The sequence below is a fragment of the Schistocerca americana genome, chromosome 2 (assembly GCF_021461395.2).
Source record: "Schistocerca americana isolate TAMUIC-IGC-003095 chromosome 2, iqSchAmer2.1, whole genome shotgun sequence".
NCBI lineage: Eukaryota > Metazoa > Arthropoda > Insecta > Orthoptera > Acrididae > Schistocerca > Schistocerca americana.
The window spans coordinates 927,608,658-927,622,660 of NC_060120.1; the positions used below are offsets into that span (position 1 = coordinate 927,608,658).

A 14,003-nucleotide genomic window follows, 5' to 3' on the forward strand; every position below is an offset into this window, starting at 1 on the left:
TTTAACAGACTCACCTCATGACTGTACAAGGACTCAAGACACTCGAAAACCTCTTCATCCTGAATCTGGGAACTCCAATTATAACCACAGGTGGAAGCATAAGCAGCCAAAAACATTTTTGCTTAGAGGCAATTGAATCACCTATGGAAGGCTTAATTTAAGCACACAAACAACACTATTTAGGCGAACTCCTGTACTACAGCAAACCTGACAGGCGCAGCCAGCTGTATTCATAAAGCCAACTATTTGGCTTGAAGCAGGGAAGTCGGACACAAAAAGCCACAAACAAACCCTACGTGACTCCACATAGCAAGTGGCCAATTTCATACTCAGGTAACAGTTGGTATGTTGTAGGAACACAAACACTGCAGCTGGCCCAGGAGATTTTATAGGAGGCCAGCTACAATGGTAAGATTTCCTAAGACCCAAGTATGAGCTGTCACTACTGGCACAAATCCAGTCTTACTACCTGCCCAGACTATCAAAGACCTTTTTTCTCATCCACAGTTGTTTCAGCCACTAAAGCTAATGGGAAAAACTCACTGTGAATATTTAGCAGCGGATATGCAGCCCATGACTGATGCAAAAAATGACATTTGGGAAAAGATTTGTTTCTTATGAGTCAACTTTTCATGTCGCTGGCAAACTGATCCATCATAAGGTTTATACATGGGGATCAGAGTGCCCTCATTTACATATTAAAAGAAAAGAATGGTAGCCAGCAAACAGAGCCATCATAATGTCCATACATGAGGTTCAGAGTGTCTTGCAAAATATGCACATGCTGATCGATTGTACTTGAGTAAAAGGTACACAGGGTGTATACTTGGACAAGGAAAATTAATTCCCGGATTTCCCGGTTAAAAATACATTTTCTCCCGGATGAAAATACACTTTTTCCGTGTTAAGTAACAGTATACTTTTCCTCGGAACTGTAAAACTTATCAGTCCTTTCAATGGTTGTGGTTTTATACACCGGCATAGAATTTCCCGGCACTTTAGAAAACGAAACTCAGGGGAAAAACACGTTTTGGAAAGATGTCTGATGTGCTGCAACATGTACACTGTATATTTTCGTATTACGAAAGTATATATTCAAATTCCACCAAACACTGCATGTTACTTTCCGACAAAAATAACTTCATTGTTCTGCAAGGCGATTAATGCTTGACTGTTAGGAAGGTGGAAACAAAATAAAATCTGAAACTAATAACATATTTTAGCCTTCTGTAATTATGTGAGTGTATTTTAATTCACTTGAAAGCTCCAGGCCACAGAAATCCATTTTGTTTTCATTTGACGTGAGAGCAATAAACGAAGAGGAAACAGCAAAATCACTTAACGTAAACACGAGTCACGTGGAGACTACCACCTCCCCACTACAACTCAGACTGCTCTGTGCATCAGGTCCCGATTACGATATTTCCGATCCCGGGCAATGTTAGATAGTGGCGCTCCTCCTTCCTCCAGCGTTTGAGGCAGGGCGCCAAAAATTTAAAAAATCGACTTTTCAAAAATATCTTCATTTTGTAGCGCACATCTTTCTGAAGAGTCTGATAGATAAAACATATATGTTCAAGGGAATGTAAGACATGTAATTTGGCCTGTGTGCCGAAGTGCAGTGCCACACCTCTTCACACAGCATTCTTCCATCGCATGTCTCTGTATTTCGCTCTGTGGAATTCAAATGTGTAATATTTTGTAATGGGTGCCATCAAACTATATTCAGGCCAGTGAAAATTAAAATGTCCTGTGGTGCCTCTCCCGCTACCAGTCGGCCAGTTTGACATCCTACCCCTCTTTAAAAAAAAAAAAAAAAAAACTTACAATTAATACTGGATAGCATTATCTGCAACCGGCAAAACAAGAATTCTTCAGATAATTTGCAGTCTTTACTGCCTATTAGCTAATAACTTGCTGTTTTGTGTGGCATAAAATTAAATATAGGATACATAAAAGAGTAAAGACATGAGACAAGCAAGACGGTACTCATTTCTTTAATCCTTAAGTCCTTGATTTTTTTTCTCTCTAATCTTGCCACAGCTTTATATGGCATACTTTCCTTTCTGGAAAACAATCTATTACCTCATCAAAGTTCTTCAACATTTTCCTACATGAAAAAACAAAATGTTGTTGTCTAATACTAGAAAAGCTGTTAATACAAATAGTACCCAAGACTGGTGTGGTTTCTTGATCTGTTTACGTGTATTTTGTCACTGTCTGCTAGATAAAACGAAGTAGGCTGGCCTAATATTGCAGCAATTGTTACACACCCCAAATAAACAAGACTGTTTTGGCACAAATGGTCATTTTTATACCACAACAGAATATAACAAACGAAGTACCAATATCAAATGCCTATTAGGCCTACTACAAGCAAAAAGTTTGATATTAGGAAATAGTTTCACATTTCATTCATACTCTCTAGCTTCTGAAGAATAATATGAATTTGACCCCCCCCCCCCCCCCCGAAACTGCCACCCGGGGCAGATATCCCGGTTTGTCTCTGCCCCCTAGTTTGGGGCCTGTTGCGCATATGTGGATCTGGCAGCTTAGGCGCATCAGTAAAATTTTTCCGGATAGCATCTGGCTGCTTGCTGCTACTGCTTATACAGCTAACTGCCATACTCCTGTAGCCAGAAGTGGGAGAAGGTACTACTCATATGCGACTCAACTGCACATGCGCATAAGCTCACTTGCAACCGCTCAAACGAATCTAATGTAAACAGTTGTGACGTCACGCTCATCGGCAGCAATTTGTTGTTATGAAACATTGCATAGTCTTCCTAAAGCCTTTGACACATTTTGCTGTTGGCAGACGCTTGTATGAGCACTGTGTTTTGTTCTTGTATATGGTGCATTTCCCTTGCATCTTAAGTTGTTTCTTCCCCCCCCCCCCCCCCCTCGTGTTTTATTGGTGCAGTATTATTCTGCAGTAGCGAGATACAGAAATATTCTTTCTCAAAGTATTGTTTCTTACCAGCCAAAGTTCCAAAAATTTAATGGCAAACTAAAACAATGAGAAATTCCCGGAATTCTAAATTCCCGGGTTTTTCCCAAATCTCGCGGTTGTCCCAGGTCGTACACCCTGGGTACATCTTTCACTTACTTCCACATTTTTTTGTTCTTGTGCACTTTCTTTGGTTTCTTTGTAAAAGATTTTGTGTGGAGACATTCTAAAATTATGGTAGACTGAAGGTTTGCGTACAAACATTTTGTTAATAATTTAGTTTTCCATTTTTATGTTACAGGCAGGGTCTCTGTGTAAGGGAGAGAAAACCCAATGAAGAACCTCTTTCCAAATTTTAGTTGCTAATTGATGAGTTCTCAATATGGAGCATCAGTAAATGAACTCCAGAGACATTGGGTGGAAGCTACAGAAATCACTTCTGATTACAGTTACAGAGCAGTTCAATGAAAAACAAAGAAAAGCTCAATCTACTCCATCTGCTAGAGCAAAAGTCATTCCTGTTTCAATGAGGGAAAGGAAAAATGTAATAAATAAATTTTGTTATTGATTTTGTGTTTCTGACTGAACTGTATCGCAGCTACAGTGGTTCACTACACATGATAAGTTGTAATAAATACAGGTGCAGCCTATTTATAAAGCAGTAGAAGATCATTAAATGCTAGAATGAATATCATACAATAACTTGAGTAATAATATTAAACTGAGTTATTCATGGAGTTTAGTCAAATTATGTCAGGCTATGCTGAGGGAATTATATTTAGAAATGAGACACTAAAGATAGTAAATAAGTTTTGCTGTTTGGGAAATAAAGTAATTGATGATGGGCAGAATTTAAAAGAAAAGGTGATAAAATCTGAACAGGCAAAACCAATGAGTTCTTCTGAAAAACAAAAATTTTGTTAACACTGAACATAAACTTAAATGTTATGGGGCCTTTTATGAAGGCATTTGTCTGGAGTGTAGCTTTTTACAAGAGAAACATGGATATCAAACAATTCAGTCAAGAAGAAAATAGAAAATCTTGAAATACTGTGCTGCAAGAGAATGCTGAAGATTACATGGGTAGATCACGTAACTAATAACCAAATACTGCATCAAATCAAGGAGAAAATAGATTTTTCCCACAACATGACCAAAAGAATGGATTATTTGATACGATACATCCTGAAATATCAGGGAGTGGTTATTTGGTAATGAAGGGAAGTGCAGAGGATAAAAATTGTAGAATGAGACCACAGTTTGACTACAATACAAAAATGGATGTAGGCTGCAGTACTTATGCAGAGATGAAAAGACCTTCTCAGGATAGGCTAATGTGAAGAGCTGCACCACTGTAGTATTTGGAGTGAGGACCACTAGAAGAAGAAGAACTACTACTACTACTACTACTACTATGTGATCAGGCCCAGTGGACCGCATGCATCTACAAGTTTCCTCCTCCACTGTATTCTGTCCATTGCTGCTATCCACCATTCATCCACATCTATTGACATTTGTTTTAAATCTTCATGGAGTCCATCCCTCCAACACTTCTTGGGTCTCCCTGGTGGTTTCTTTCCTGTAGGTGTGAAACCCAGGAGCTTCTGAGGCCATCTGTGATCCTCCATCCAGGCCACATGGCCGGTTCACTGCATTCGTTTGGCTTTGATAGTTGCTGCTATGTTGGGCTGCTGGTATAGTTCCTCAAGCTCTTGGTTGTGTCTGATCCTCCATTCCCCCGTATCTGCATCCAGAACCGGACCAAAGATCTTCCGAAGCACTTTTCTCTCAAAAACAAGGAGCTTATGGAAGTCCTGTTTCCGGATACTCCATGTCTCACAGCCATTTAGAACAACAGGCTGGATCAGGGTTTTGTACAGTCGAATCTTGAACTGTCTGGAGAGAGATTTGGACCGAAGCAGTTGTGCTATGCTGTGGTAAGATCGGTTTCCTGTTTGTATTCTGGCATTGATCTCTGCTTCACATGACGAGTTCTCAGTGAAAAGTGTCCCTAGGTATTTGAATTCTTGCACTCTCTTGTAGGAATGGTCCACAACCAGTAGTGATTGTAGATGATCAGCAGTCTGACAATGACCATGTGTCATAATGAGGTAGTCTGTCTTAGCTTCGTTTATGTTTAGCCCAAATTTGCTGGCAGCCTCCTTTAGTGCTTTGGTCATTTGCTCCAACTCCTCTTCCGACCTAGAGAGTAAACAGATGTCATCTGCATAGGCTAAGTATGCCAGTCTCTTTCCTTCGATTTAAATCCCTTCGTTCTCTTGGAAGGTCTCGCGTACGATCTTCTCGAGGGCAAAGTTGAACAGGATAGGGGACAACCCATCTCCTTGCCTGAGTCCTGTCACAATTTCAAATTCCTTAGTTATGCGATTTCCCATCTTGACCTTTGCATGTGTTTCATTTTGACCTTTGCATGTGTTTCATTCAGACAGATATTTATCAGATTGATGAGTTTCTCTGCTATGCCAAACTCCCTTAAACAGTTGAGCAGGCTCTTGCGATGTATGCAATCATAGGCCTTCTTAAAATCAACGAATAAAATATGCAAATCTTTACCATAGTCACCCAGTTTCTCAGTGAGCTGCCGGAGACTGAAGATGTGATCTACTGTTGACCGTCCTGGCTGGAAACCTCCCTGGTACTCCCCAATCACCGATTCTGCCACTGGCTGAATTCTATGTATGAGGAAACTGGACAGGATCTTATAGCAGACGTTAAGCAGGGCGATTCCTCGATAGTTGTCACATTTTAGTTTGTCGCCCTTCTTATGTATTGGACAAATCAGAGCTGTTTTCCATTCTCCTGGTAGTTCTTCTTTGGTCCATATTGCCTGTATCAGTCGGTGTATTTTTTCTGCAAGTTTCTCTCCTCCTGCCAGGATCATTTCAGCCTGTATTCCATCTTCACCTGGACTCTTATTCTGTTTAAGGTATCTGATTCTGGTTTTTATCTCATCCAGGGTAGGTGGGGGATAGTCTGCATAGGCTGTAATTGGGTACTGGAAATCAAACTGCAGTTCGGGTTCATCACAATTTAGCAGCTGTTGAAAGTACTCTTTCCATCTCTCAGCTATGTCCCTATCGTTCGTCAGGATCTTATCACGGGAATCTTTGACAAATTTCTGCTTGGCCTGGTGACCTTTGCAGAGGTACTTCACCCTCAGAAACATTTCCATCATCTTTTGTCCTCTGAAGTCTGTTTCTGCTTCAGTGATGATATTCCTTATGTATTTCCTCTTTGGTCTTCTCAGGATTGCTTGTGTAGTCTTTTGGACCTCCTCAAATTGTGCTTTGGCCTGTGCCAGATTTGTCCTCTTCAGCCATTTGTTCCTGGCTTCCTTTCTCCTTTCCAGGGCATCTGAACATTACTTTACAAACCAGATCTTCTTGCCCACTGGGTTTCCCATGAGTGTTTCCATTGCTGTATCCCTAACTGAGCTTTGGATGTTTCCCCACATTAGTTCGAGGTCCTGATTCACGTCCACTTCACTGAGTGCTTCAAAGCGGTTACTAAGTTGCAACTGGTATCTGGTCTTCGTTGCCTCATCTTTCAGTTTCTCCACATGGTACCTTTCCACTCTTTTTAACTTAGGCCCCGTTCTTCCTTTACACTGTGTGTTTAAACGGCCTCTGACCAGGAAATGATCACTCCCACCTTCGGCACCCTGCGCTGTCTTAATGTCTAACATCCATCTCTTGGCTCTGAGATCAATGGCAACATGGTCTATTTGATTTACAGTTCTCCCATCTGGTGATACCCAGGTTCCTTTATGTATGTTTTTCCGCTGGAAGTTTGTGCTGGAGATAAACAACCTTAATGATGTAGCGAAGCTGATGAACCTAACTCCATTGTCATTGCTTAGGTTGTGTAGACTGTGCCTACCTGTTGTGTCTTGGAATATTTGTTCTTTCCCAACCTTGGCATTCATATCACCAAGGAGGATTCTCAGGTGTCCATTTCGTATAGCGTCCATCACTGCCTCTAGCTGTGCATAGAACTCGTCTTTCACTTCACATTCGCTCTCCTCCGTGAGAGCATGACAGTTCACAAAAGTCGCTTTAATATGCTTTACTTCCAGTGTTAGAACAGATATTCTTGGGTTGCCTGAAATGAATTCTGAAACATTAGTAGCCAACGTCTTACTGACGCAGAAACCAGTGCCTAACAGATGACCTCGTTCACAGGCTCCATACAGAATTGTACAGTTTTCAACATCAATGCTCCCAGCATCGTCCCACCGGATTTCTTGCAGTGCAACTAGGTCTAGTTCGTACCTCTGAATTTCCTTGACCACACTGATTGCAGCTCCTGTCTTGTACAGACTCCTTACATTCCACGTTCCAAATCGTATACTGTTTCTTTGCCATTGATGTCGTCTATTTTTGTCAGTAATGTTCCGAGGCTTACTTGTAGTCTTGAAAGCATGTTTAATATTTTATGGAGAAAGGGTGCTGGCCTCCCGTCCAACCTGCGGTGTTACCCTCACAGCTCACAGGACTGCTGGCTTTTCTTAAGGGGTATGTCATGCTCTTCTATAAATAAATAAAAGAAAGTCCTACACTGTGGTTTTATCTGTATAGGAATTTTGATACAGTTTTCACTAATAGACAGGCTGATACACAAGGTAGGTTTACATAATCAGGCCTGGCAAAGCATGGCTCATGAGCCATTCACCTCCAGCAAGTGCTTTCCCCTCCAGCCCCACTCACATGGTCTCATTACAGCCTCACCTATGGTTTGCTTATTTGTCTGCACTACATGAAAACATATTTGCTTTAGTCCCATTGCTTGGAGAAACAGGCTTGAATATTTTTTAATGTCATTAACAAACCACGTGGTTTTCAAAAATGCCCTGCAATTTGTATCAATGGTGTACCAGCTATGGCCAGTAATGCATATGTCTTCATTGGTCAATTAAGAAAAAACTGAATAAATTGTTCAAATTTTAAGTGGATTATGTTTCAGGAATCACTGTGTGAGAAAAGGGTCTGAATGCTGCCCACAGTGAAAAAGTTACAAAAATTAAGAACATAATATGTGATGGAAATCAATTACTATCTCAACAAAAATCTAAACAATTTCTGGAAGAAGCTGTTGTGAAATATGGAAATATAATTCTTGATCTCCAACTTCATTGGCTGGGTGCAGCAAAATCTTTAGCCAACCCCCCCCCCCCCCCCCCCCCGCAATTCCCCACCAATTTTTTTTACTTAGAAAAGAACTTGTCAAAGAAGATATATAATCAGATACTATGGTATTTGAAAGTAAACTGAAGGATTCACTTTTTTATCAGAATTATCATTTCTAACAGATGTTACCAACACAAAATAGTTTGAATTTAAATTGAAAAGGAACAGAATACACTATTTCTGATATCTTTGTAGATATTAACTGATTCTGGTGTAAAAGTGCATTGTTTGAATTGCAACTAAATATGGAAAATGACTGTCATTTCTCGAGGTGCTATGAACTGAAACAAGACCACAAGGAAGTAAAATTTTCAAGATTTACTTCCATTATTGATGAAATCGCCAAGAGTTTCACAGTCATTTAAAATATACTAAATCTCTAGTGTGGGATATCATTTTCTTTAATAATCCAATGAAAATTAGTCTTTTAAGTGTTGGAAATGATTTTCAATTAGAAGTGTGCAGTTCAGAAAATGATTCATTAATGTTACCCAGAATGGAAAGTGATGCTGCAATTTTTGAAGTCATAAGCACAAGATTGGTGACCAACACTAACTGGTCTTGCTCTTAAAATATTTTATTTTATTTTATTTATTTATTTCTTTCTGACTCACAAATTATGAATGCATATTTCTTTCAAGCAATTACACTAAATGTGCTCAGCATAGTGAAGTGATCAATGAGTGGCTGGATCACCATCTTCATTTCGCTACAACATAAGCTGAAATTGATTTGCAGAATTTTTCAAGATAAAGCTAAGTGAAGCTAAACAAAAATTTAGATATCTTGTTAATGTAAGTTGAAGAGTTTGTGAGGAATAATGAAACACAAATCGAACTTTTAATAGTTTATGTCTCATGACATTTACATACAGGAAGTAGGTAGGGTCTATTGCCCGCGAAGATTGACAGTCGTCACTGCAGTTGGCCGGTGTGGCAGTGATGGGACCATGACAGTATCGCACAAGACAAGTGGGGGGAGAAGTACTCACAGGAGGGGAATGCCTGTGAACCAAGCTTTGCCAGGCCTGATGTAATTTATAAATATTTCGCACAAACTGACTGAAGTATGATGAATTAAAGTCTCCAGCTTCTGTGAAAACGATGCCATTGGGATCTACTGGAGAATGCCAGAACTGCTTGGAATCATCTGTATGTATCATTGTCATATGGCAGAGGGTGCTTTGTGCCAATGTTGCAAGGCAAAGGGTGCATCATATTGAGGTTACCTGGCAGAGGCTGCTTTATACCAATGTACCAAAGTTATGTGGCAAAGAGTGCTTTGTAGCAATGTTACATGATGAAGGGTGCTTTGCACCAGTGTTATGTGGTGAGGGTGCTCCGTGCCAATGCTGTGTGGCAGAACAGAGGTGCTCCATTGACTATAGAGGGTGCTCATACCACTGTTACTTACATATGGTTCTTTGTTACGATCTTTCATTGTGGAGGATCCTTCATACCAATATTGTGCATGGCAGATTGATGTTGCATAGCATGCTTTGTACAAATCTTGCACGGCAAAGGGTGCTTCATACTGATGTTTTGTGGCAGAGTGTGCTTCATAACAATGTTGTAAGGTGAAGGGTGCACCATACTGTTGTGTGTGGTAGAGAATGCTTTTTTGACAATGTTACTTTGTACTGATGTTGCATGGCAGAGGTTTCTTCATACCAATCTAGCATAGCAAAGGGTGCTTCACACCAATATTTCATGGCAGGTGGCACTTTGTAGTGATGTTATGTTTCAAAAACCAGGAAAAGGTCACACAGAAAATATAGCTTACAGAAGGCTGACACAGGAGTCAGGTGTCCAGCAAGTGACTGTATCTTGTGTTGAGCTCTGCTGCTATTGAGCAGACTGCACTATACCGATACTGCAGTCGAGTTGCCAGCGAGTGGCCGTAGCTCGTGTCGAACTAGCACTGCAGTTGGGCAGACCAGTCAGCATGTTAGCTCACAGATTTCATAACTGTCATGAGATGTCACTCCAAATGCCAATTAAATATGGAACAAGTAACATTTGTGTCTTATGCACACTTTCATGGCCTGCATTGCTTAAATCATTTTAAGATGTATGAAATTTATGATCTTCATTTACATAATACATTTCTCTGAATTTTAATCACTGCTATACACAGTGGCCCATAAACAAAATTACCGCTCTGTCAGATAAATTGTCTAGTCACTGACATGTGCGAAGCCAGGGCAAGGCACTAGTACCATTAAAAATGTGAAAGCAAATTAATTTTTTATCACACTTACATTTATAGTTGTGAAATTTAACTTTATGGGACTTGCCATTATTGTGAAAGACTCTGAAAATTTTATATGTACTATTTTGTTTGTACTTTTTTAACTTCTCACGATTTGAATACACGTTAAAAAGTGGAAAGTGGCTTACCTGGTCATCAACAAGTGGTTGGAAATGTACAAGGCCAGCGCTATCATATGTAACACAGCGCCTCAGCTCCATCTCAAGGCTTCCCAAGGCAGCACTTAACTTTCCTTCAAGGTCCTCTCGGATTCTCTAAAAATTTTATTTTAGTAAGTAATGTGAATTATGCCATGGAAACTGTTTACTAGGTACAGCATTAAATCGAATAGAATTACTTGTTTTTACGTGATTCATTTCTACGATTACAGTCTATGTTGTAAAAAGTGGTGTGAATAACAACACAATGAATTGTTTGCTCTGCAACTGAATGGAGACTGCAATGGACCTTCCTAAAAGATGAAAAGTCAGTGGGGTGCTCAAATTGTTGGCTTCTGCATTGAGTCACCTGAAAATTATTCATAGCCTGACTTGAAACTTCGGTGTGCCAGCAACTCTTTCCTACTTTTCTGAACTCAATAGAACATCTCCTGCATGTCTTGTTGGACTTGTACTCCGGGAAGGAAGTGTAGAGTGGAGAATAGTTTAACTATAAAGTCAGTCATTTTAAGAAAAAAATTTTGTCTTCCACTATGCAGCAACACTGAAAATACTACACCAAGTCTCATAAGTGACTTTTGAGACTAATGATCTTCCCAAATAGACCAGTTTTTCCTACTGTTCCAAACTCCACAGAAGCCTTTAAAAGGCACTAAGCCTCATAAGTGACTTTTGAGACTAATGATCTTCCCAAATAGACCAGTTTTTCCTACTGTTCCAAACTCCACAGAAGGCTTTAAAAGGCAAGAGATCAGGTTGAAATCCGGACAAAAACAAAAAACATCATTTTTATCTGCCAGCATGTATCATTACAGTGAACACTGTACTTAAAAGTGAAGAATTATGCTACAACGTTCTCTACCTTTTAGTTTTGTTGAAAATATAAACCAGCTAGGTATGTAAAAGGCCTAAATGAAGATGTTCCATAGAAGTTCTCAAATTCCTTTACTGACATAAGAGCATTTGCAGTTTTCAAATCCTTGACACTCCTGTTAATGAAATTGCATTATGTCTTATGCATTTTGGTTGATTTGTGTTATCTGATGTTTGTTTAACATTATTACCCCACATTTCACTTACTAATGTCTTTAGTATTTGTTCTGCTACTGTCAAATGAGCTTAAAATTTTAGGCTGAATGGCTTTTCTTCCCTATAAGTGTATAGTAATAGTGACACATACTATATCACTGCAGCTGACTGATGTTATTTCAAGGAAGATGTATTACAGAAATATATATGTTTCTACTGTAAGGTCCATGACATTTAGAAATCTTCCCATGGTTCCTGCTGGCAAGTAGCTAGTGCAAGTCCCTTAGGGGTCTTCTTATGAAGAGCACATCCATAAGTTGCACATGTGTGACAGAAATGTTTCCAGATAGATGATTATAACATGTCAAAGAGGCACCAACTGGAAACCAAGGGGTGACTTTTTCTGTGTGCACAGGACCATCAGTGATGCTGCTGGGGATTGCTGTAGCTGGGACGTGAACCAAGACTGATTGCTACTTGCATCCTCACTACGCTGTGATGAAGTTACTGTCTGAAATCCTTCTCTTGCTCTTTCCATTTGGAGGGTTCCAGACTGCACTGAGCTGGACTCCTTAATCCCTATTGTAATGTTGTTTGTCATGTGAAAATGTATCACCTCCATTAGAATGCAGTCTCAGAATGATGAAGTTTGGGATATAACCTACACCTACACTCCTCAAGACATGTTAGAGTGTGTGTGCTGCAGGGTACTTCATGTACCATAATGACTTCTTCCTCTTCCTGTTCCAATTGTGAAAGGTGCATGGGAAGCACAGCTGTTGGTAAACTTCCATTTAACCTTCAAGGTTTCATTGCAAGACAGATGCAGGAGGAAGTAATACATTGCCTGAGTCATCCAGGAATGTACAATCTAATAATTTTAGCAGTAAAACACACCATGATGAACAACATTTCTCTCATAGCATCTGCCACTGGAGTTGAATGAGCACCTCTGCATTGTGTTTGCACTTACTAACTGAACCACTGACAAAACATGCTGTTCTTTGCATCTTCTCTATATCCTCCATCAATGCTATCTGGTAGGTTGGAGTGGCAATAAATCAAGTATCGGTTCAATGCGAGTTTTGCATGCTATCTCCTTCATGGGTAGAGTCCAGTCCTTTGAGAATTCTCCCAATGAAGAAGAGACCACATAGCAATTTGATTTTTGTAATTTTTTATATTTATGGTATGTGAAGTTCAGAACTTAACAATCATTCAGTCAAAGCAATTCAATGCAAACCTCTAAAATTCTCCAGTAAATCATTTCTGATGTTTTCTAAGTGTCTTCAATACCCTAAAGTAAGGACAATTATTTTTGACCACTAGCATGGCTCTGTGGTAGAATGCTTGCCTGCCATGTAGGGATCCTCATTTCAATTACTAGCTGATGAAATTTTTTAAACAAAGGCGCCTGCTCTACTAGTGTTTATGTGATGCACAAGATGGAAAATAATCAGTAGCCCTCAAGACTGGTAATTGCTGGTTTGAGCTTCCATTCCAGATATAAATTCTTAACAACCTATGTCTTATAAAAGATTATTAATAAGGCTTGCTTAAATTAGAAAAAAAATTACAAATTATTATTTTTTATTCCTTATATATTTTACACTTCATGGAAACACTGATGAAACATGCACCTTTGTTTAAAAATCTACCACAGCTGGGAATTGCACCCAGGCTACCTCCATGATAAGTGAGTATTCTACAACAGAGCCATGCAGCACATTAAAAAAAAAGCTTTAGGGTATTAAAGATGATCAGAAAACTTTACAGTCAATTTCCTGCAAATTTTTGAGAGTTGCATCAATCTGCTTTGGCTGCTTCATATCTTAATTCTAAACTTCACATAGCACAAGTATAAAAAAATACAAAAATCTGGTTGCCATGTAGTCTCCTTGTCAGTCAAGACTCTGGCTACCTTAAAATTAGCTTTATGAGGTCATTCCACTTCAGATTTCTTTGTACACAAGCTCCCAGATATTTAACGGATTTTACTATTTCCAGCAACTCTTAGGTAATTGTGTAATCAAACAAAAATGGGTCTTTCCACCTGTTTATGCGCAATATGTCATATTTGTTTATTTTGAGGGTCGACTACCAATTCCTGCACCAAGTGAACAACACTCACTCGGAACATGCTTGAAGGTGCTTTTACATCTGAAGATTTCTCTCCCTTAAGGATGATATGTTGTGTCCTGTTTGCTAGGAACTCTTCAATCCAATTAAAAACCTGATCTGATGATTCCATATGCTCATACTTTGTTCATTAGCTCATAGTGTGGAAGAGTATCAAACAGCTTCCAAAAGTCAATGAACACACCATAAACTTGGGTATCAGTATCTACTACAGTATCTTTTTGTTCTTGTACATGACCAGAGTGAATT

At 39.4% G+C, this 14,003-nt stretch overlaps 1 protein-coding gene across 1 annotated transcript in view; it reads right to left on the reverse strand.

Annotated features, from left to right (window-relative positions):
• Positions 1–14,003, reverse strand: part of LOC124594870 (diacylglycerol kinase eta) — a 563,158-nt gene that overhangs the window by 20,432 nt on the left and 528,723 nt on the right. The window contains exon 24 of the mRNA XM_047133339.1: positions 10,557–10,682. Coding sequence (XP_046989295.1) covers positions 10,557–10,682 — 126 coding nt within the window. The remainder of the gene's footprint in view (positions 1–10,556; positions 10,683–14,003) is intronic.